Source organism: Eucyclogobius newberryi, unplaced genomic scaffold (assembly GCF_026437365.1).
Source record: "Eucyclogobius newberryi isolate DKJ021-1_F unplaced genomic scaffold, fEucNew1.0.hap1 SCAF_2, whole genome shotgun sequence".
Classification (NCBI taxonomy): Eukaryota; Metazoa; Chordata; class Actinopteri; order Gobiiformes; family Gobiidae; genus Eucyclogobius; species Eucyclogobius newberryi.
The window spans coordinates 19,364,754-19,387,264 of NW_027315834.1; the positions used below are offsets into that span (position 1 = coordinate 19,364,754).

A 22,511-nucleotide genomic window follows, 5' to 3' on the forward strand; every position below is an offset into this window, starting at 1 on the left:
CATTTCGTGGTTAGAAACGCTGATAAAGGCACTTCTCTCCAGGAGTTGTCTGAGCACATATTTGTGTGTTTAAAGCCACAGTCACGAGTTTTGAAGTGTCACTTCCTTCAGCCTGGTCCGTCTCCAGCGTCCGTCTGCGTTCTTTACCCGCACTTCTGTTGTATTCTGCGGACAAAGCACCGACAGAACAATGCTGTCTCTGGAGGAGGTCAAACTACATTTAGACGCCGCGGATCAGGCTCACGTTCTCCAATTTTGGTCGGAGTTAAATGAAGCCGAGCGAGATGTTTTTCTCCAAGAGCTTTCTCAGTTGGATGTGTCCGGGCTGAGGGGCCACTGTGAGGGGGCGGCCAGGGCCGCAGCCTCTGTAGCGGCCAGTCTGGACGACCTCATGGAGCCTGTGCCCCCCGAGTTTATAGGCAGCGCGAGGAAAAGTGACAAAACCTTCCTGGCACACTGGGAAAATGAAGGTAGGCTTTAGGTCACTCACTTGTTTGACTTTTACGTTTACTAAACATGAAAATAAACACTTTTTTTAGATGTTTTTTTTTTCTCAGAACATTGGAGTCAGAGTGGCATGTTAAGAATTATGCTAGTTGCTTTTTACCGTCAATTGCAGGACTTTTGCATATCTCCAAGAATCGAGTTGGGGTTCTTCTTCTCGCTGGTGGGCAGGGGACACGTCTTGGTGTTCAGTATCCCAAAGGGATGTACAATGTGGGTTTGCCCAGTGGAAAAACGTTGTACCAAATTCAGGCTGAACGCCTTCACAAAATTCAAGAACTGGCAGAAGCAAAGCATGGATCAAAATGTATTGTACCATGGTATGATTCTCAGAAACATGATATGCTTCATATCTAGATTACAAAATGGTAAATAGTAAAGTAATATCACGTTTTGCTCTGACTGTTGAAAACCCTCAGGTACATAATGACAAGTGAGTTTACATTGACCCCCACTGAGAAGTTCTTCAAAGAAAATAACTACTTTGGCCTTGACCCTGTGAACATCAACATGTTTGAGCAGAGGATGATCCCAGCAGTGACGTTTGATGGCAAAGTTATCCTTCAGGGAAAAGGGAAAATTGCCATGGCTCCAGGTTTGTTCATTATACAGCATAGTAGAGTGGAATAAAGAATAATTAACAAATATCAGTCTTTTTTAATTAGATGGGAATGGTGGCCTATACCAGGCTCTGGTGGACAACAATGTGCTGGAGGACATGAAGAAAAGAGGAGTGGAGTATTTGCATGTCTACTGTGTAGACAACATCCTGGTCAAGATGGCCGACCCAGTGTTCATTGGATTCTGTGTCAGTAAAGAAGCTGACTGTGGAGCCAAGGTATGACTTCAATTTAACAACATGTAGGTACAGAACAGCCTTTATACAGCCCCTTGTGATCAGGTGGTGGAGAAGGTGTCCCCCACGGAGCCCGTGGGCGTTGTGTGCAGGGTGCAGGGGGTAGCTCAAGTAGTTGAGTACAGTGAGATCCTACAGGCCACAGCTGAGCTCAGAGGGCCCTCTGGAGAACTGGTCTACAGCGCAGGCAATATCTGCAATCACTTTTTTACTCGACAGTTCCTGCAGAATCTGACAATGTAAGAAATCCAATGTCAATATACAGTGACAATAGGATTATATTGTTGACATCGGTACATAATTATACACTCATCATTTTGGATGGCATTTTATTATTGCAGGAATAATGAAAAACACTTAAAGGAGCATGTTGCAATCAAGAAGGTGCCTTTTGTTGACAAATGTGGAAATGAAGTCAAACCGACCAAACCCAACGGTATAAAAATGGAAAAGTTTGTTTTTGATGTTTTTCCTTTTTCCAAGTATGTGTCCCATGATAGATCTACTATGATTCTATAGTCTTGCTTTATTAAAACTAATACATATACAATGTTTGTTGAAGGAGCTTTGTGGTGTTTGAGGTTGTGAGGGAGGACGAGTTCTCGCCTCTTAAAAACGCTGATGGAGCAGCTACAGACAGTCCCTCTACAGCCCGAAATGCTCTGCTGCACCTGCACTGTCGCTGGGCCGCTGCTGCTGGGGCCACAGTACTGGACCAAGATGGAAATGCTGTTGTTCTCACTGCCAGGTTTGTGCAGCAACAAATCTATTCCAACAAATGTATTTAAACATCTAATAATACAGGCCATTCAGTCAGGTTTCCTAATTGCTTTATTTATTTTTTTGTAGTGAGTCAACAGTGATCAATGCACCGGCTAAATTTGAGATTTCTCCATTAGTGTCCTACTTTGGAGAGGTGAGATTAGTTCTCTAACTAACACTTACTAGTTGAAGTGATTTTAACCAAAAATAAAAATACTTTGTTTGTAAATATTTTCCTATAACTTGTTTCATTTTATATTTTTACTTTTTTTTTTTTAGGATCTAGAGAAGCTGAAAGGAAAGACTTATCACTCCCCTTGTGTTCTGGACAAAGAGCAATAAAACCCTTTTTATATTGTATTCCTTTGTGCCACTAAACTCAGATTTAATTAGTGTTGTTGCATTAAAGGTTATGTTCCTAAATATGTAGATGCTGATAAAGGAATCTCAATTAGTGCTAAGCAAATTACAAAAGACACTGTTGTATGCATAATTATCTTTTTTTGTAATCTGGACATTATCTAACTATAATAAATAAATAAATAAATGTATGAATCATATGGCAATGGATGTTACTTGGGGAATCTGTTGTGTTTATGAAGTCTGTTTAAGCACTGTTTGCTGCTGGTGTATGGATTGAACTACAACGCTGGAACTGTAAAGTAAAGACTCATTTAATAGAGGTAAATAATATTATGACTAATCTGTGGTAATAACTTAACTATTTGGCCCAGTCTTGCTTCTATGATCAAAAGTACTGCCCCATTTTAAAATTTGTTTCAGGTCAACCTTTGTGAATGTGAGACTTGTCTTTTGATATGGCATCACCATGGTGACAGTGGGAGGAGCCCTCTTTGGTTTACCCCAGCAGCTCAGCCAAGTTAAAGATTTGAACAACCAGAAGGGAATGCCATGTCTACCAATGACGACAATCTATGGCCCAAATCAGCAAGGTATTTTTGTTTTGATAGCAAGTATTTTAGTGTGTCAATCACAGCTTATTATGTGCTTTCTGGTTTGGGGCTGGTTTTTCAGTTCATTTTCTGCAAGGGACAGCTTTGCAATCTTTGAAACTGGTGTCTTTGATTGGAGCAAAGGTTTCTTAGAAATAAAAGAGATGTGTCAAGATGAAGAAAGGCTAACCTCAAAATGTGACGAGTACAAAAAGGTTGGTGATTTGGATGATTTAGGATAATTACAGAATTAGGCATAATGGTGTTGCGGGCCAACAATATGCTTTTGGTTGAAGATCCTGGAAAGCATAAAGTCACGCAAAGATGTGCTTCACAGAGAAATGGCTCAGCTTAAGAAACAACACTTAGGCCATAATGTATTTCTGAAGGTAAATTGACATTTTTACCTTTACTTGAAATAACTAAATTTATTATGCAACGCTATTCTGTTTAGTCCAAAGCTGCAGATAAAATGTTAAAGAAAGCAGAGGGTAAAGTCAAGGAGGTTCTGTTGCTGGAGACTGAGAGACGGAGGCTGGCCGAGGAGTTTGTGCTACTGCAGCAAATGAAGCTTGAGCTGGAGCTGCAAGTGCACAAGCTTTCTGTGTTTCATGACTTTCTGGAGCAAGTGGTCAAACTATCCAAGGTAACTTTTTACACCTAAATTGTTCAATTTGACTATACTCAACTTGTCAATTTGTCCTGCCCGATCGTGCCAGATCTCTGAAGCTAAGCAGGGATGAGCCTGGATAGTACTTGGCTGGGAGAACACTGGAATGCCAAGTGCCATAGGGGGGAGGTGATGCACACTGTCATTGTGTCCTCTGGCAAGACACTTCACACATTTTGCCTCCAGTGTCCACGTATGCTGCTGTATGAATGGGAGTGAATCTGGAACAACGGATGGAAATTAGTTCATGGCCTTTGTGTTTCGTGTGTTCAGTGACATGAACTGCCCTTACCAAATAATAATAATAATAATGTTTTTTTTTTAAACAGGTATTTGGCTCAATCACCGGGATTTAACTACAAAATCATGAACTTGCCCTGTATTCCAGTCTTATTTACATTTACAGTGTTAAACGCTTATTGCAGTTTGATGAAGTGCGGGAGCAGGCGGATCATTTTGAGAGTCTTCTCCACTTCAGAGACCAGCTCTCTCAAAGGGACAATAGGGATCAGGGCAGGATCAATAAACTGAGGACAGAACTTTTGACACTGGAGGAACAAAGTCACTTCATGATGGTGCACAGGAGGAATCAGCTGTCACATTTACAAACTGAGCTAGAGAGAACACGCTCAGAAGCTTTCTCATGGGTAGCTAAACACATTTTTAATATGGCTATAACTAGTAAAAATAAAAATATTACACAGTTCCCACTGTTTTGTTATCAGGAACAAAAATGGAATCACATTGAGGAAACAGCTGCAAAGAAAACGCTTCTTTTGGGGAAAATAAAAATGGCCACTCTCAACCTGTATGAACTGACTGGCATCTCTTTGGACAATGGAGTAAATGATGTGGATGAGAATGATACAAACACACAACTGGAGAAGGTATGTTCTGGTCTCACACAAAAATCACATATCTCTCCAAAACGGAGATGAATTGCAATATCTAATTAAAATTCTCATTCCAGATCCAGGAATTTATTCTGGACCACGATGACATTGTGAATCAAAACTCATCTACTAAAGAACCAAAAATGTCTGGCATCTCGAACAAGTGACCTCCAGCAACTTGCAAACACTCTGTACAAAATGACAAATGTATAACAATATTAGCTTCATTTTCATTGTCAAAGTTCAAGCTAAAACAGTGTCAGTGTCCCTTCTGCTTCTGCTTCTCAGAATTTCAATGTCTTTTTTTTTCATCCCGCCCGACCAGGCCCGGAGCGCCCTCTGCTGGACACTTCACAAACTGCACCGAACCCACAGCAAACGACACGACCAGACCGGCTCTACAGTCTTTTGTACAGGGACAATGCACATTGATTGGCATTTCTTTAATTGTGCAAGCATTATCTAATCACAGCTAATCCCAGTAACTTAATGTAGTTATATAGCAAGCATTAAATTAAATGTTGAAACAGTCGAGGAAATGCAGAGTGGCCTAAATACATTACATACGTTAAGAAAAAGAAGTTGGACTATCGAAAATAAAATATACATTTGTAGTCTGCTGTATTGTTATTTTATTTTGCTGAAGCTTTATGACTCTCCAGGCTACGGTAATGTTGAGTCACGTGACCCGTTCAGCCAATAGCAGTCGAGCCTGTGAAGGAACGATAATAACACAAACACATTTACGCTGTATGAAAAGAGACTCTTAGCCTTTTTCTGTCGGCGCATTTATCTATAGAACCGTGTTTCGAGTTTCTAGATATTTGATGGATATTTATTTACCAATAGTTTAAAGTTAGCTTATCTGGCGCGTAAATGATACTGTTGGAGCCGAGGACCGTCGCAAACCGCGCCGATACACAAACGACAACAGTGTCTCTAGGTTTTCTGCTGTAGCATTAGTTCTACACAGTGTTTTTGTGACTGCAGTGTGCATGTGTCCGTGTCCTGTCGGGCCTCGCTCCCACACAGTGATGGACACAGTAATATGCTGCTAGGACCATGTTCAAAAATGTTTTTGGTTCGGGATTTCTGGTTAGAACAGCCCATGTGATTCTGACATGGGTCATCACGCTCATACTCTTTCTACATGATACAGGTGAGCTTTATTCTTCTGTCTTGACACTAATGTAGCCTCGTAATAATGACTGATGTTTTTAGATTCCTATTATTAATTATAAAATACATACTAGGCCATGGGTCAATTGTCATGTATACAATAAAGTCACTTCCACGGTATATTTTGATCAGGAAGGGTCATAAGTGAATGAATACTGTGTTTGTGCTTTTTGGTATCAGAATTAAGAAAGCAGGAGGAGACGGGCCAGCTGGTCCAGCCAGTGCTCTTCGTCTTGCTTGTGCTGGTGTCAGTGCTGCTGTATTTTGCAGTTTCTCTGATGGATCCAGGCTTCATCCTCTCTGATGATAGTGACTTACAGGTGAGATGAACTTACACCAAAACTACATCATATTTAATGTTTACGATGTTTTTCTCATGTCAGTTTTCACTGGGAGTGACTGAGGAGCAGCAGGACATGATCCCACAGACCTCAAAATCCTTACGCCAGCGACGCTGTGGCCACTGTCTGCTCCAGGTAAGCTGTCTTTAAAACTGCACACATTACATTAAGTCAAACTGTCTGTATGACATGTTAAATGTCTAACATACATGTTTACCTGTAGTAATGAAATATAACTCCCGTCCTATAGAATGTTTAGGATTCCAAAGAGGTATAGAATGACAGCTACCCAGCTTCAGAGCAGAGTTATATGTTACAGAGCTCCCTGCTGCTGTAAACGCATTGTTTTCAGTAGTAACCATACATACAAGGTGTGGGTTTTAATGCACTTTGCGTAATTTTTTTTTTTATATTAAGAGAGCTGTATAGATAAAGGTTATTTGAAGACCTTTGTTTTATGGTAAAGACTGGTTTAATTTAATTTAGTGCTCAGACACATGACAATGAAGCTCTTAAAATGAAAAAATAAATAAAAATAAAATAATAATAATTAAAATATAGCCGCAAGCGGCAATGATCGGCCCTCGCTACGCCGCCGCCACGCCGCAAGAGGAGGGGGCGCTAACGCGCCCCAATTGTCCTTTTATTACGCCTACTGCTGAATCTGATAGATGATATATAAAAGTATATTCCTCTCAATTGTAGAAAACAGTTAATCCAGGCTACATTTCTCTCAGTGCTGGATTATGAACTCAGTTTATCATTCAGTTCTAAGATTCATTACAGGAGAAGGATACAGAAATCATCTTCTCCCCTTTGTTTTACCATCAAAAAGCTATTTTATTTTGAATTCTTGGCAAAATGTGCGGCTTTGCCGCACAGACACCGTGACTCTTTGAATAAAAATGTGGATAACTTTTGATGGTCCACCCCTGAAGATGAGTCTCACCAAATTTCAGGTTAATATGTCTAACGCCCTAAGAGGAGTTTGTGAAAGTCTAAAGTGTAAACATGTTCTGGCGATTTCCCCATTGGAATAACATGGAAGGTTTCGGTCATCGTTACGGCAACGCCATAACAATTATGACATGGGTCTCATTGACTTTTTTGATGGGGCCAAAATTGAATTGTGTGTCAAATTTCATATAATTTCGCAAAACTAAATATTTAACCTCCATATAAAATCTGTAGGGGGCGCTGTGGCTCCAAATTAATTTATTTCACTTCAAGTAGGTTTAGGGTAAAGAGTTTGACAACTGATTCTAATTTGACGCAATTCGGACTTTATCTGCGCAAACGTCAGAAATGTTAAATTTGGGAGATTTCTGCAAATTTTTGTGACTTTTCGTCTGTGTTCACTGGGTGAAAAATAGGGGGGTTGGTCCCGAGAAGAAGAAAGAAAGAAAGAATAATATTCCGATACGAAAACAATGTTTCCCATTTTCCAAATATCATAAACTATACATTTTCGGAAAGCGCTCGCGCTTTCCTACCTCATGGTGTGGGTCCCTGGTCACTGACGGGTACTTTCGTTAATTTTGAGTGGGCTCCGCCCACTTTGTGTTTTTGGCCCTCTATACAGTAATAATGTTCAATTTTTGCATTACATGCTTATATGCACGGAACATGCAAGAGATGGGGAACGTATTCGTGAGGTACTTAGCGCAAATGAGTGCTTTATATGGGGATGACGACCGCCTTGCGGTCGTCATCTCAATGTAAAGTGCTCGTTTAGTGCGCACTTTTGCACGGGCTTCGCCCGTTTACAACGGTAATGTTCCATTTTCCTACTACTAATTACCATGCACGGGGCGTGCATGAGTGGAGGAGTGCGTTAGTGAGTGTTTGGAAGTGGGCGAGCGCTTCGCGCTCGATTTCGTGCGCACTACGTGCGCACTTTCGCAGCCGTGCTTCGCACGGCCTTACGAGATTAATAGGCCTCTCGCCAGCTTGTGGCGCTCGGGCCTAATAATAACTAATTTACTTTTAAAAGTGTTTGCCGGCAAATTTAGTGCTCTCGCCTTAGAAGCTCCTGGGTTCGACTCCCGGGCAGCGTGGGGCCTTAATGTGTTGTGTTTGCATGTTCTCCCTGGGTCGGGGTTGGTTTTCTCTTGGTGCTCTGGTTTCCCTACCACTAAAAACATGTACAAAAGGCTCCTTCACTCTGGGGCCAGGACTCTCCTGAAAGTTTCAGTGGTACTTTCCTGGTCAAATAAAGGTCAATAATTGAATTCTGATTCTTGCACTAATATCCAACAATATTAAAATGGTTAATCTTTGTCAGCAAACATTAGATACCTTGTGTGCTCTTAAACCAGATTTGAAACAATTAAAGCTCAAATGACGTTCACAAAATAACTTGCTTTTTCTAAATGTCTTATGTCTTTTCATGTCTGAAAAGGCAGTAAAGATATAGGCCTGCAATTACAAATAATCAGCGAAATCAACTATTTTTTAGAAGTGGATGAAAGGTTGAAGTTATGTTGTATTTGAGGTGTTACTGCTTTGCTCACTGCCAGCTGTAACAGCTGTAACTGTGATTCATATTTGTTAAGCAGCAGCCTATGAGATCAAAGCACTGCCAGACGTGTCGGCACTGTGTGCGGCGATATGATCATCACTGTCCCTGGATCGAGAACTGTGTTGGCGAGCGAAACCACCGCTGGTTTGTGCTCTACCTGGTCGTTCAACTGATCGTGCTGTTGTGGGGACTGCACATTGCCTTGTGAGTTTACTTATTTTAACTCTTTACGTTAACTTTGCCAGCATGTTGATGATCCTTCTTTTGTTTTAGGACAGGGTTCAGTTACGGACCTACCTGGGAGTTGTGGCTGCGCTCCAATGGCATGCTGCTACTGGTGGCTGTGCTGGTGGCTGTGCTGTCTCTTATTGTTCTGCTGCTGGTTGGCTCACATCTCTATCTAGTCTCTCTCAACACTACCACTTGGGAATTCATGTCTCGGCACCGGATCTCGTACCTCAAGCACTGTGGAGCAGATGAAAACCCGTTTGACCGAGGAGCTTTCCTCAACCTTTGGGGTTTTTTCTGTGTTTGGACCACTGTGGTGTGGGAGCAAGTGTATTTCCGGGAGGGAAGTGACCAGGTTTAACACCATTCAAAGACTGTACAACCAGCTTTTCAGAACACTGTTTTAAAATGGTTTTAAGCACACTTGACTTGTCAGAGTTTTCCTCTGCAGTTTACTTAGCATCGGTGCTAATGTGCCATAATGCTGTAAATATGAATTATCTAGCATTTTCCTTCAGCGTGAATATCTACAATTGTATGCTTTCTTTTGTTGCCAGCAGGAGTTTTGTCCTCTCCCAGTGGTTCGATTAGACCCACTTTGAATGGTACTATTGTAGATCAAAAAAACTTTACCTATAACATGTGTGAATTCATGTTTGAGTCTCATTGGCAAACTTAAACCGTAACAGTTATCACATGCTCCTTATTACTTTCTTTATCTAATAAATTGACTGTTAACCTGTTTGGAAGTTTACATCATATCTTTTTAGGGGGTTTTGTACTAGTGTAGAGTTGAAAATCTGATTCTTATAAGATTTGTTTAACTGCTGTGTGGTAACGTGGTAATGTAAGATAAGATAAGATAAGATATTCCTTTATTGTCCCACATGGGGAAATTTCATTGGTGCAACGCAGGTAGATACAGAGGTAGATACAGAAGAACAGATCACTTATAGGAAGTCTGAAAAACACTTTCAGTAGAAGATCTCCTATAAATAAATAAAAACTCCCATAGACAAATAAATACATAAATACCATTGCATGTGATCCCGACAGTAATTGCACATGAATATGTGTCACGACAGCACATGTCAAGTCATTTGAGTTTTAGTTAACAGTATTAACTATATATATACATATATATATACATATATATATATATATATATATACATACACGCTATACAATCTTTTGTGAATTTTTGCTGTTTGTACATCTTTATTGACCTGTATTGTGACAAAAGCTAACTTTTTTGCTCCTCACTTGTGCAATAGACTTTGTAATAGAGCAATAAATGTGTCATGTGACATTTTACAGCTACAGTATCAAACTTATGTATGCAATCCTATGTGGATTACTTTCAACAGGCTGTACACAATAAAGTCATGTTTTCTGTAAGTTGTGTTCAAACAACTATAAATTTATTACATTTCCTTCAAATAGAAAACACAAATGTATGTTTTAAAAAGTACAAAAACATTAAGACATTCAGATCCTGTTTTCAACAAACTATCATATTCAACAAATATTAAGAGTACGGTAAACTTGGGGCAATAGTGATATAACCTTCATATCCACAAAAATTTACAACGGAGCAATTCAACTAAGTCATGTCATATTCACAAGGCAACCCTTTTAAGGACATTGCACTTGTAATAACCTTACAAGCCATTATTACAAATTTAAATGTCTTGTGAAGAATGTTGAAAGATACAAAATATATAACCAGAAAATTTGGACGAACAGATGGAAGTGGTCAGGACACGAAAATGAGGACCTTGAGTTGTATCTGAATTTGACGAGTTAAGCGATCCAAGTTAGTCGTTCATTTCATAAAGGAAAAGTCAAAGTCTGCAAATATTTCTTGTTGCTCAGGTGAGAGGACGGCAGGCGTTCGTGGGAGAGTGAGAACAGGTTTGAGGGACGTAAACTCCTTGTCAAAGTTACTGACGTCCTGAGCTGCCTTGATGACAGGAACAAATGGAGGCTTCACCCTTTTGGCCAGCAGAGCATCCCAGTCCATACCCTGAAAACATTTCAAACATGCTTTATTTTCAACAAAATATCAGGGATGATTAACAAAGTGTTTTATAAAAAACAATGTCCTAGAATTACCTGAAAAAATGTGTGTCTTTTGATCTCAGCAGCATCTTCTCCTCCAGCTCCGAGTCTCGTCTCAGGATCTTTCCGCAGCAGCTTGAATATCACCCAAACAATTATTAAGTACTGAATATTACATGAGGGAGATGTAAAATTAATTATCACCATTTCACAAAATATCAATAAACCAACCTTTTGAATGAGAGAAACAGAATCAGGGGAAAGGAAGCGAGGATACCGCACATCATCATTGACAATACTGTCAAAGACTTCCTCCTCATCGTCGCCTGGGAACGGCGACTGCAAGATTGTAACATTATCATTAGCAAACCCAAGACTAGATTCATACACGTAGAGCATTTTTACTAACCTCTCCGACAAGCATCTCGTAGATGAGGACACCAAGCCCCCACCAGTCCACGCTGCGGGTGTAGTTGTTGTCAGTCAGCACTTCAGGAGCTAAGAATTCTGGTGTCCCACAAAACGTTGAGGTCCGATCTCCATGGCCCATACCTAGATGCACAAGTTTGTTTTAACATATTAAATATAATATAAAAGTGGACTTACAATGGTTGAAGACGTAACCAATTTATTTACTCGAGGAAAAATACTGGAACTAAATCATTCATTAAGGGAAAATAAACAATGAAAGTATTAATACCAAATTTTATAAAAGTATTTCAAGCTGATTTTGAGGAACTACAAAAGACTCAAAGCTTTTTGTTCAAAAGAAACTCAATACATCTCAATATTTGTTTTCTCAAAGCCGAGATTTGAACTCAGAACAAGGAGACATGGACGATAAAAACGCTAAAACCCAACCCCTGAGCCATTTCAGCAAACTTCAAACCACAAATAAAAATACTTTGTTCTATAAAATCCTGCTCAAATACATTTTATAAGTAGAATATATGCACACAGTGGCTTGCAAATGTGTTTGTTTTGTTTTGTCACAATCACAAACTTTAAAATTGTATTGTAATTGTATTATTTGGGTAAAAGTAACTCAAAATTGCACACAATTGTGAAATGGAAGGAAATTTGTTGCAAGGGATGCTGGGACATGGCCAAGTCTCTATAAAGAGCGTTTAATCTGTTTTTCACTATCACCTTCCGAGGCAACTGCTGTTGTTTTTGGGCGTTACAAAAATAAATTGCAAGCCCCCTAACAGTAAGGACAGAGTTTTCATACATTTTAGTGCAATGAAACTACCACAATGAGAAAAACCCAGCATTGCTTTTGTTGTAGTCTATTTTTTAAGGAAAAATAAATAAATAATAATTAAAAAAAAATAATCAGCAGCATAGGGTAATAACCACCCAGGGGCAGGCTAAGGGTAGTTAGCTCCCTGTTGTGAGCATGTGGAATTCCTTGTAGCCTCATTTTGAAGAGCTGTGGGGGTGCACTGCCCTTATATGGATGAATGTAATGGGTAATGACAGAATGTGTAGTCATTTCAAATCATCAATAGTCATAAATATTACCCCAAATAAATCGGCAGAGCTCAACAGCTCTAAAAAGAAAAAAGCGGTGTTGACAAAATATTGGTCCATCTTACTTGTTACTTTCCACCTCTGTATATTAATCTAAATGTCTAGGATTGTGCACATTACCTTCTTTGCACAAACCAAAGTCTGCTATCCTGACAAAACCATCAGCGTCCATAAGCAGATTATCCAACTTTAGATCTCTGCAAGATGGACATAAAATGATCATACACAGTTCTTCAGTGCATTTCACTGTGTACTATTTATATCAGCATGTGGTGGGTTACCTGTAAACAATTTTGTTTTGGTGAAGAAATTCCAAGCCGAGTAACACACATGAAGAATAAAACCTTAAACACACACACACACACACACAACATGAAGTCATGAAGAGTTCAAATGAACATTTTGGTTGGTGATTCCTGGTTTACCGAGTCTGTTTCTCACTGAAGATACTGGTGTGAATGTGTGTCATGAGGTCTCCGCCAGGCGAATAAGCCATCACAAAACACACATGGTCAGAAGTCTGGAAGCAGCCGTGAAGGTTAACCAGGAAAGGGTGTCGTGAGGCATTTATCACCTCAAAGATCCGTTTTTCACACATAAGGCTATAAAAAGACAAAAAACATGAGTTAGAGGGTAATACTTGTTGACCAAGATCTCTGCAGGACCTCACACCTGTCAACTTCATCACGTGTGACAATATCCCCTTTCTTTAAAGCTTTGATGGCATACAATATCCCAGTCTTCTTGTACTCTGCCATCAGCACCTTCAATTAAGTTGAAAGAGTTAAATGTACTTCTTTCACCTCATCATTCTAAAAGGACTATTAAACTCAGTGTTCACTTTTCCAAAATGCCCTCTTCCCAGCACTGAAATGCAGTTAAAATCCTCCATGACGAGTCCTCCATGGAGCCTGCACAAAGTAAATATACATGTAGGTCTTTAATGTCAAGTCTTCTTACCATCTGTCATCTTCTACCACTTACTTTGGTTGGGTAGAAGTTTGTGTTTTGGGCATTGCACTTCTGTTGTCATCAATTAGCTGCAAACCAATTTTATATATTTGCATGACCAATCCAGTTTGATAAGTGTAAATCCTTGCATTGTATTCTTTTTGCATCTCTTAGACACAAAGCACTTACCAGTGATTCTTTGTTTTTTCTTGGGCAAACTGGAGATCTACTGGATTGTTCTTCATTACTATTAAAATTTGCTACAGATTCTCTGAAATAATAATAACCAAAACAAAACATTTAGATGCATCCTGCAGCTTTTAATTCAGTTCAATTGTTAATAGTTTGATTCTATCTCAAATCATGCAGACTCGTAAAACTGCTTGCCATTCACACTTGGATTTCATGACTGAAAATATCCTCCAGTAAAATATGAAAGCTGAGCACTATTAATGGGCATCTATTGTGCTGAGCTCCTTTCATAGAGTCAGCGTTTCTGGGTCAGAGTCTCACAAAACATAAGGATTACCGAGGAGGGGATGTGGCTGAGGAGGGGAGGGCAGTGGTGGGACCTGCTAATGGGGGACTCATGGGCTCCAGACCGCTGCAAGGAGGGAGGATGCTCATCATCAAACGGCCCCAAGTCGCAAAGTTCATGTTCATTTGAGCAGCACGCAGGAAATTCTTTCCTACGAGAACAGACATTTTAAGATTATTTTTTAAATGGATCAACATAAAAAGGTGTTTAAAATGTCTTGGAATGAGTACCTTTCTCTTTAGGAAATATTCTACGCTGCCTTTGAAGTTTGGAAGGTCTCTCAATGACAGGATTGACAAATGTGACCTTTAAAATTATTTTAAAATGTAATCAAATGCATAAAATTGCATACATATATTACATAATAAGACAGATAGACATCTATAGATCTATAGCTCAATAGTAAGGTGGTGAAAACCTCAATAAACAGGACTCCCTGTGGCTCCAGCTCCAAACACAAGCCATGTCTTTGATTATCAAGGAAGTCCTCAAGACGCAGAAACTTGACCCCACTTAACGCCCTCCAGTCTTTCCAGAACACTTCAATCTCCAACTCCCTAGACTGGGGCAACATAAAACACAAAAAAATAAAAACAAGACAACATATGGTTAAAACCTGTATCAAATATTAATGAAGCTATATATTGAAGCTTATATTGAAACTTGTAATGACTCAAAGGCAACTTAGGTGTGGATGGTGTATGCGTCAAATTGGATTAGAGTTGATGTCAAAGGGATTAGCAGTCGGATTACACAAATGGAATAAGAGGCAGACATGGTATTGGCAGGACTCTTGGCCATTCTCACTCCATCAGGGAGAAAAAGTCAGCCACTGTTTAGCACAGTAACAGATGTTCAACATTAAGGGCAACAGAGAGAACGTAATCTGAATAAAACCTCTGCAGGAATTATAGACTGACTGGCATTAACAATGGCATGAAGATGTTTTGGCATATTTTCCTACCTTACACGTTCACACATCACAGGAGGAATTTGAATTGTATTTTCATGACAGAAGTTACCACTTGATAATTTCATTCATGCCTGAATGAAATGGGAGTCACTGACCCGTTCTAGCTCAATGCTAAAGCTCTGACCCCAGGCTTCTTTGCCCAGCTGTCTCCAATGTGTGCGCCCGACAATCCTGTTGTCCACCTTTAGCATTGCACTTATCTCAGCTGTAACACAGAAAACAATGTTTAATTTAACAAACCCTACACATGATGATGAAGTAACAACATATAATTAGTCTAACCTCATAAAAGGCCAACGGCTCGTTTAATTTTTTGTTCACATATTCCCTTTGGTCAAGCCCCTCCATCCCCATCTCCCAACAGTGGCTTTATTCTTCCTTATATTTAAATCCATGTGGAAATTGAGATCTGATTTTCCTCTGTTCATAACTTGTTAACAGGTAATCTGACTTAAATAGTCAGCTTCACAAACAGTTTAGACATTTTATAAGCTAAAAGGCTAAACAAAACAGAGCCCTTTAGCGTTTAAAATGCCCCACAGTTAAAGATAAATTAGCCGTAATGATGGTGGGGGATGAATAAACCTTTCCCTGTAAAGTCAGCACATTTCTAATAGCGACTTACATGACAACTCCTCTGCCTTGCTGGTCTTGCCGTTGGTGCTACGGCTTGACAGACCAGCTCTCATCTTTAGAGACTTTCCATCTGACACAGAGGCAGCCGGAGCTGCGAGGCTGGTGACACGGCCACGGCCCGGTACGCTCTCCAGCAGGTCCTGGCAGCCCATCAAACACACCTCTAACCGACCTGAAGACATAAGGAGTGAATAAAGACAGACATAACTGAAGCAGACAAAGAAAAGCCTGAAAAAGACAAAGACCTGTTAGACTAGCTGGCTTAAAAAAGGAGGAAGAGCAAGTGGACGATGGGGTGTGAGGCTGCTTTTTTATGCTGCTTAAAGATGAAAAGAATCCTGAAGCCAACTCTTGCTTGATCACAGCATATTTGGGATGGTCCTGCGGGAGCTCACTTAAACGCCTCTCTAATGACAAGCGCAGCAAATCCACCTTTTGAGATGACTCGTGCATTCTGGCCTGAGCCTGGTGAAACAAATAAAGAAACAAAACAGTCTTACTAAATAGAGTAAAGTATTTAAGTTTAACGAGCTTTCACCTCTGCCAGGATGCGTCGGTCATGGATCTTGCGTCCTCCCAGTTGCTTAACCACGTTTTTAGCACCATCTGCCACAGCTGATTCAATCTTCAAGTGGTGCATAAGTTCTGCTACACGCAGCTCCAGAGGACTGATCAGCTCCACTGAATGGCCTGTGATACATTTTATTGGTTTATGCTAAAACTTGTACTTGTCTTAGCCCTATCCTCTACTGGCTGTAGTGTACACAGAAAATTAAGAATTATAAACTCAACATAGTACATATAGTATATTACATTTTTCTTTTGACCAGATAGTTGTGAAGCAAAAACAATATTTGATTTAAATCATAAATGGAAAGGAATTACATGAAAGTGGAAACTGAATTTACTTTATGAATATTAAAGTCCCTGTGACCTGGCCCCGGATAAGCGGAAGAAGATGGATGGATGGAATATTAAATACTCCTCATTAATATCTTGTGTGGAAGAGAAAGTGAAGTGTTCTTAACCTTTTCCTCAAGGTTAAGAGTCATCATTCCCCAATTTGAGTCTTCTCAGTGTAAACAAACACTGTGTTTGCACTACACCTTCTTTAAAACAGCCAATAACTAACTCTTTTCCTACCGTAGAAACAGAAATGGAAAGCTTTACCAAATGAGCCATCACGTCCGTCATCTTTTGCTTGGGTGATTTTTACAATCTGCATACGAAGCAACTCAATTTTAGTGCGGCTGTCTTGCAGCATTTGCTGAGCAGTTGACAACATCTTTCTGTCCTGAAAAATAAAAAAATAAAACTATTTTAGCAAATTTCTTGTACAATAATAAACAGAAGAAATCCTACCCCCAATACATTACAAAGACGTACACTGAGCGTAAATTATTCTTGTAAAAGCAAAGAGTGATCGAAAAGTGAATTGATAGACCTTTCCAGCGCTGTAGTGATACGTGTGGATGATGTTTTCTGCACCCTGTTTAACCTTTGTCTCCATTGTTAGCTGTTTCTTCAGCGTCCTGACACGACTGGTAAGAGGGGAAGTGGGGTCGTTCCACGGACTTGCTTCTGACGATGGTCTGTTAACCTCATCTGAAGCCCCTGCATTGAGCAAATACAGATTGTCCTGCTATTAATAACTATTAGTTAATGTCAATGGAAATGTGATTGAATAATACTATTACTAGTAATGTTGTCCTTTTCTGTGGCCATGGACCTAGCATTGAGCTCCTGGAGCTCCCAGTGTAGCTTCTCCAGTTTGCGGCTGGAGGCCTTGAGTTGTCCCTCCACATCAGCAGCATTTCTGCGGTTGGTCACAGCTCTCCTCAGTCTCTCTGCTGCTTCTTTGATCTTCAGCTCTCTCTGGATTTCCTGCCTCAGGACAGTGCGGGCATCTTCCAGACGCTGCTGGAACTCAGGATCAAGAATGTCCCCTTCCTCAAAACCTTGCAGGGAACCATTCTGAAAATTGACACATTGGTCTCAGGTCAATGCCCTTAAATAAAATGATTCCGCTGTATTACCATTGACTTAATCATAATGCTACTGTACATGAAGGTTATTCTTAATATTGGCCTATATGGTATTTGGTATAGAATGTCTGTTCTACTGCTTAATAACCACACCTTTTATCCACCAAACTTATATCACCCTGCCTCTTTGTGAGAAAGTAAAAGAAAGCCATGTTTTTTTAATGTACAAAATGATACGTCCACAATATGCTAATGGTAAAATGGTGCAAAGTGCTGGGTATTACAATTTATCATAGAAATGTATTCATCAAAACAATACTATTTTCAGACTAAATTCATATTTTAGAAATAATTGAATAATAATAAAAATACACAAATACATGTGAAGTACACCTGCTCAAGAGTGAGCAGACCAGACAAACTGGATAATCCAGTGAGCTTGACAGGCAAAGTGGCCAAGCGAAACACTGGTATTTAACTTTAAGACGTCACGTCACAATATTTCGGTGTATCTTTAGACTTATTGTATGATATTTCACGAACACGCATACAGAACAAACACATAACTTCTCTTTACCTGTTGCGTCGCTCCTGACATTATCAGGCTGTGCTGGTAATTCACACTGTCAAAGTCCGCCACGGGACAAAGGCGGATACCTTCGTGTGGCCACAAAGTTTAGAAAACGCGATTATGTTTTACAAGATAATTCAACGCCTTCCAATGTAAATCACAAACAATCCCCGGAAAGTCCAGCTCCAGGTCATCGTGGCAACAAATTCGAGAAAGTTTGAATTGGTTAACTACAAACTGACGCTCGGCCTGCGTCAAACCGCAGCGGCGACGCTGATTGGACACTGAAGACCAATCCTGTTCACGCGCTGGACGCACCTGCCGCGGTGTGCGTAAACCGTAAACACCACGCCAAAACAACCCCTGGACACATCATTTTGCTTTTACATCAACTTAAACATATATGATAACGTCAATTAATACTATTGATTATACAGAGCCATGGTTGATTTCGATGTTCTCGTCATAGAACAGGAACAAAAGTTCAGAGAACAAATTGATCAAGGTTCAAGCATATCAGAAGGCCCGATGAAAAGCGTAAGGGAGAAAACGGCTCTGGTCCCAATTTGGGAGGTATATCGGGGAAAATATTCTCCAGTGTTATTCTAGTGTCTCCCTCACATGCAGAGGTGGGCAGAGTAAACAAAAATCACATCTTATTTACAATTTGAAATGAATGTAATTTGAATAAATATTAAACAATGCCCATCTAGTACTTTCAAAGGATAAACAACAAATACAAAAGCGAAATTAATGGAGCAATCATCAATGCAACTGTTGGAATTCATATTGTCAATACAACAATACAAATAATTTGTCACTTATTCACAAGTAGGACTAAAGTATGCAGTCTTAAAACTACTCCAAGAAGAAGCAGCCTACATTATTATTCAGGTAAATGTAATTGAGTACTACCCACCTCTGCACAATTTGTGCTGAGCCTCTTTCTCCTGCATTATACTTATTACAGTAATTATAATTTATGTTATCCAAGACTCTCCCGCACTCCACCCGCGTGGGGGCGCTCGAGTACCACTCATGTGTTCATTGGTGGAGCGCATCTCAGAGAAGCAGAGCTCATGAGCTGCCTGCGCTTATTTCTCATCGTGGTTTCTCTGTGCAAGGTGGAAGTAACTTTTGGCCATCTGAAAGGAGTAACGAGAGCGCTTGGAATATAATTCTGGTCCAAAAGGTTACGACAGACAGTAACAATGTCGGCATCAGCGGCTAAAGTCAGCAGAAAGGAGAATTCAAATCACGACGGAGCGGACGAGACCTCTGGTAAAGAATGGCGCTTATCTGAACAACGCCATTTTCATTTGTTTCTAGTAATTTTGTTATTTCTGGTGGAGGGTACTTTGCAGTAACGCGAGAAGGCATAGTGTGGGCAGTGGCTCCATAGCTGTTGTATGTGCTTATTTTTACACTTGTAGTTAATTGGTGTGATGCAGTACGTCAGTGTAGTGTTGCGCGCTACTTAGCCGATGCTAACTTTAGCGGCGTGAGTATTAGCTGTCCACACGGGCCAACATTTGCATCTTAGACTCACATGGTTTTCTACACGACTCGGGTTGGAGAAAATTCAAACCTGCAGAGGCTTGGTATTTCAAGTCCTTGTTAGCGTTGGTCAAGCTAATGCTTCAACGCATCTAACTATATATAGTATATTTGATTAGCTTGCCATGCACTAGCTTCAAATCACTATGGCTGACTTTTGAGCAACTGTAATGCTAACCGTTTAACAAACGAGATAGTTAAACTTTTGTTATTAATGCACTTTTCGGGTGTAAGTGCACTAAATGTACTTGTTTACGCATAGCTTAACTAGTTTGACTAGTTAGTTGTTTGACTTTCGCCCCGTACCTCTCGCTCCTTTTTTAGGGCATTGTTTGGTATAACGGACCAGGCACTGACGAGCCTCTTGTTTGAACCAGGCCGCCTTTAGCTGCGACAGGAAGCGCCAGGCTGCACCGTGTCGAGCCTGAGCATGGTCCAGCAACTGTGCAGAAAGTTCACTAGTGCATTTTAAAGCGTGTTCTTATTTGAATTGCGATCTTACAAGAAATTTTGCGTCAGTTTTCTAATATTTTGTGTAATTTAACGCGGCGCTTGTGTGTTTGTTTCATACACTTCTATTTGGATTAATTTTTCAGAAAAGGAACAACAGGAAGCAATTGAACACATTGATGAAGTACAGAATGAAATTGACAGGTATGATTATGTGTTTTGCTTTGTTGCATTTGTTTATCATCCTGATGGTCCTGTTATTGATTATTTTTTGTTTAATCTTATTTTATTTTTCTCCACAGACTGAACGAGCAGGCTAGTGAAGACATTTTAAAAGTAGAGCAGAAGTACAACAAATTACGCCAGCCATTTTTTCAGAAGAGGTCAGAGCTCATAGCCAAAATACCTAACTTTTGGGTCACAACATTCGTTAACCATCCACAAGGTAAAAATTAAGAACAATTAAACAACAACATTTAACAATTGAATGTGTGAATATGTATTAAACTATGCATTTTTTAATGTAGTTTCAGCTCTTCTTGGTGAGGAAGATGAGGAGGCACTTCATTACTTGTCAAGGGTTGAAGTCACAGAGTTTGAGGACATAAAGTCTGGATATAGAATAGATTTTGTAAGTTGGCAGATCTTCTAGTTTAACAGTCATTCTATTGTTGTTTAACATTGTTTTATTTGCGTCTAGTTTTTTGATGAGAACCCATATTTTGAGAACAAAACCCTTTCCAAAGAGTTTAACGTAAATGAGAGTGGTGATCCTGTGTCCAAATCGACTGAGATCAAATGGAAAGCCGGAAAGGTTTGTTTAATTTGTCTTGTCAAAAATGGGTACCTTATTTTTTTCTTTAACTTATTACAATTAGGAAATATATTTACTTTAAGCACAATTTATACTGGGTTACAACAACAATAATACTTACAGAAAAAATAAATTATGTAATGTTAGTTATGCATTTATTTCAGTTTTCACTTGAAATCTTGTCTATTAGGATCTGACAAAACGCACTGGCCAGTCGCCTAACAAAGCTGGGAAGAAGAGGCAGCACGAAGAGCCCGAGAGCTTCTTTACTTGGTTCACTGATCACTCGGATGCCGGAGCTGATGAACTGGGGGAAGTGATCAAGGATGACATTTGGCCCAATCCTCTTCAGTACTACTTGGTATTAATTACTACTGTCTCAAAGAAATCAATGCAAAATGTTGTGTGTGTGTGTGTGAGTCTGTCTTTGTAAACTGTCTAGCTTGTGCTTTTTGTGTTTTGAAGGTCCCTGACATGGAGGATGAAGAGGGTGATGGGGATGATGACGATGACGAAGAGGAAGAAGGTCTTGAGGACATTGATGAGGGTGAGGAGGAAGAGGGAGAAGACGATGATGAGGATGGTGATGGAGAAGATGGAGAGGTAAGGCTGTAGTCACTTTTGTAACTTGTACTTTTGTGTAGCTGTGTTTTTTTTTTTTTTTTTTTTTTTGAGAAGCAAAGTAATTACACCTTTTTTTTGTCTTTTCAGGATGACGGGGATGATGATTAGTTAAAGGCGTTTATTCAGTCACCTTTTGATGATCCTCCTATTAACTATGGGAGCAAAGTATTTTGTTTTGGGGAGGTTTTGTAAAATAAACAACTTTTTCCTGTGTGTTGTCAGCCTGTCCAACATCTTCCCTGCAGCTGCAGCCTGCCCATAATGTCATGTCAGACCAGTCTACAGAGGTCTACAGGGTGATGGTGGGGAGGGACAATGGTTCTTATGTCTCACTCGTCATTGTGTTTCTGTACGTCTCCCAAAGACATGCAAAATAACCTTTTTGTAGCATTATGCACGTCATCTGCGTAGATTTAAAATGCGTACAATAGCAATTTGTATGTACAATATGAAAATACATTTTCTGTTAACGGCGTGAGTTCAATAAATAAGCCATGGTGCAGTGATGATTTAATCATAGCATCCTTAACCGCTTTTATATAAAAATATATATTATACTAAGTGGTGAGGGTTATTTCAAGGCTTGACTAGAAGTTTCATTTTCCTTTACTTGTACTAATGGAACTGATTGAATGCACCAGCTCATGTTAAAATGTACATGTTTTGGGTACAGTTCTGAGATTGAGACAATAGGTTGAGGCATCAGGTTTGAATACTTAAAACTTGTTTTTCTTTTCAGGCACCCACAACAGGTCTAAATGTATTTTTTTTTTATTCCAATTCTAGTTTAAAGCTTAGCTGAACATTTAGTGAAATTTTAGATTCTTCTGCAGTATTGTTTTTCACTGGACACTCGTTTATTATAAAATTAAGTGTACCTGTTGCTTTGTTAATAAATAAATGTACAACTT

General features: G+C 39.7%; 5 protein-coding genes across 5 annotated transcripts; 4 read left to right on the forward strand and 1 right to left on the reverse strand.

The window, feature by feature from the left end:
* Window positions 1-128: 128 nt before the first annotated feature.
* On the forward strand, window positions 129-2,641 carry uap1l1 (UDP-N-acetylglucosamine pyrophosphorylase 1 like 1). The gene is made up of 9 exons (XM_072454117.1): window positions 129-470; window positions 620-824; window positions 924-1,099; window positions 1,170-1,342; window positions 1,406-1,599; window positions 1,702-1,842; window positions 1,923-2,108; window positions 2,210-2,276; window positions 2,402-2,641. The coding sequence occupies exons 1-9, from the start codon at window positions 191-193 to the stop codon at window positions 2,462-2,464; spliced, it is 1,485 nt and encodes a 494-aa protein (XP_072310218.1). The 5' UTR covers window positions 129-190; the 3' UTR covers window positions 2,465-2,641.
* A 278-nt stretch (window positions 2,642-2,919) lies between these two features.
* cfap73 (cilia and flagella associated protein 73) lies at window positions 2,920-4,903 on the forward strand. Its single transcript, XM_072453859.1, has 7 exons — window positions 2,920-3,075; window positions 3,158-3,290; window positions 3,372-3,464; window positions 3,530-3,721; window positions 4,171-4,392; window positions 4,471-4,632; window positions 4,716-4,903. Exons 1-7 carry the CDS (start codon window positions 3,035-3,037, stop codon window positions 4,803-4,805), a joined length of 933 nt encoding a protein of 310 aa, XP_072309960.1. The 5' UTR covers window positions 2,920-3,034; the 3' UTR covers window positions 4,806-4,903.
* A 517-nt stretch (window positions 4,904-5,420) lies between these two features.
* On the forward strand, window positions 5,421-9,293 carry zdhhc12b (zDHHC palmitoyltransferase 12b). The gene is made up of 5 exons (XM_072454119.1): window positions 5,421-5,797; window positions 5,998-6,137; window positions 6,201-6,293; window positions 8,717-8,883; window positions 8,953-9,293. Exons 1-5 carry the CDS (start codon window positions 5,701-5,703, stop codon window positions 9,266-9,268), a joined length of 813 nt encoding a protein of 270 aa, XP_072310220.1. The 5' UTR covers window positions 5,421-5,700; the 3' UTR covers window positions 9,269-9,293.
* A 1,325-nt stretch (window positions 9,294-10,618) lies between these two features.
* Window positions 10,619-18,371, reverse strand: pkn3 (protein kinase N3). The gene is made up of 22 exons (XM_072454118.1): window positions 18,162-18,371; window positions 17,297-17,573; window positions 17,044-17,213; window positions 16,770-16,893; window positions 16,138-16,289; window positions 15,845-16,064; window positions 15,589-15,771; window positions 15,059-15,168; window positions 14,409-14,552; window positions 14,221-14,296; window positions 13,982-14,141; window positions 13,642-13,723; window positions 13,486-13,541; window positions 13,343-13,412; window positions 13,174-13,265; window positions 12,927-13,103; window positions 12,783-12,845; window positions 12,622-12,698; window positions 11,378-11,520; window positions 11,200-11,307; window positions 11,023-11,103; window positions 10,619-10,933 (listed from the first exon to the last, which is right to left on the reverse strand). Exons 1-22 carry the CDS (start codon window positions 18,180-18,182, stop codon window positions 10,733-10,735), a joined length of 2,787 nt encoding a protein of 928 aa, XP_072310219.1. The 5' UTR covers window positions 18,183-18,371; the 3' UTR covers window positions 10,619-10,732.
* An 807-nt stretch (window positions 18,372-19,178) lies between these two features.
* setb (SET nuclear proto-oncogene b) lies at window positions 19,179-22,114 on the forward strand. The gene is made up of 8 exons (XM_072454120.1): window positions 19,179-19,436; window positions 20,309-20,366; window positions 20,465-20,607; window positions 20,690-20,793; window positions 20,863-20,976; window positions 21,167-21,337; window positions 21,442-21,579; window positions 21,688-22,114. The coding sequence occupies exons 1-8, from the start codon at window positions 19,367-19,369 to the stop codon at window positions 21,706-21,708; spliced, it is 819 nt and encodes a 272-aa protein (XP_072310221.1). The 5' UTR covers window positions 19,179-19,366; the 3' UTR covers window positions 21,709-22,114.
* Window positions 22,115-22,511: the final 397 nt, after the last annotated feature.